Source organism: Penaeus monodon, chromosome 28, assembly GCF_015228065.2.
Source record: "Penaeus monodon isolate SGIC_2016 chromosome 28, NSTDA_Pmon_1, whole genome shotgun sequence".
In the NCBI taxonomy this organism is placed as follows: domain Eukaryota; kingdom Metazoa; phylum Arthropoda; class Malacostraca; order Decapoda; family Penaeidae; genus Penaeus; species Penaeus monodon.
In genome coordinates, this window is record NC_051413.1 from 4,920,008 (window position 1) to 4,920,746 (window position 739).

Consider the following 739-nt stretch of genomic DNA (forward strand, 5'->3'; position numbering starts at 1 on the left):
TGCTTTTCCTCTCCAGAAAAGGGGATCATTGACATTACTGTGGAATTACAAAATTGATTATGTGGGATTGTTTATTTTAATGGCTGCTGAAAAAGACTGAAAAAATCTATATTGTTTTGAGACACTGAATCTCATGATTTTCTTGCCCATTCTTCTTCAAGTGTGCATTTTCTGAGAACTGCATTCCACCTTTTAAAAAGTGTTTATTTTTGTATAGTTATTGGAGCTGTTTAAGAAAAACTCATTTTACTTTTTGTGGCTTAATGAAAAGTTGTGGGGACATATTGGCATTATGCTGGAGGTGTTTAAATGTAACGAGAACATCTTTGTGGACATTTATGTAAGTTATATACTATGCCAATGCAGTGTGTGATAAAGTGAATAAGCCAAAGTAGTCATATTGTCATTGTTTCTTTTGCACAAGTTTTTCTGTGTCTGTGCAAAATGAATATCAGGGCTACATAGCTACATATATAAGTATTTTGAATGTTATCATCATTCCTTAATGGGGTTTAGAATTCAAAGATCCTAGTATTTTGAAGTAAAGAGTCAAACCTCTCACAGGTAGACTCATAACATTTCCATTATTTTTAATATCAAATTTGAAAAGAAAGAAACAAGTGCAAGTGAGGTACTAAAAAGTTTAATTTTCAAATGAAATGGTTTGTAGAAGGAAAGCTTTGTAGTTGATTGTGTGGCAATATAAATGCAGTGCAGCTCTTGTTGTAATGTTGATCAC

General features: G+C 32.2%; 2 protein-coding genes across 2 annotated transcripts in view; both read left to right on the forward strand.

Moving 5' to 3' along the window:
- The window catches only part of LOC119591311 (elongation of very long chain fatty acids protein 4-like), a gene marked incomplete in the record, with an annotated part of 5,762 nt that extends 5,029 nt beyond the window's left edge, over nt 1-733 (forward strand). Inside the window, 1 exon segment of the mRNA XM_037940037.1 lies at nt 1-733.
- Nucleotides 293-739, forward strand: part of LOC119591022 — a 9,619-nt gene continuing 9,172 nt past the window's right edge. Inside the window, exons 1-2 of the mRNA XM_037939752.1 lie at nt 293-340; nt 611-626. Of these exons, the coding sequence (XP_037795680.1) occupies nt 293-340; nt 611-626 (64 nt within the window). The remainder of the gene's footprint in view (nt 341-610; nt 627-739) is intronic.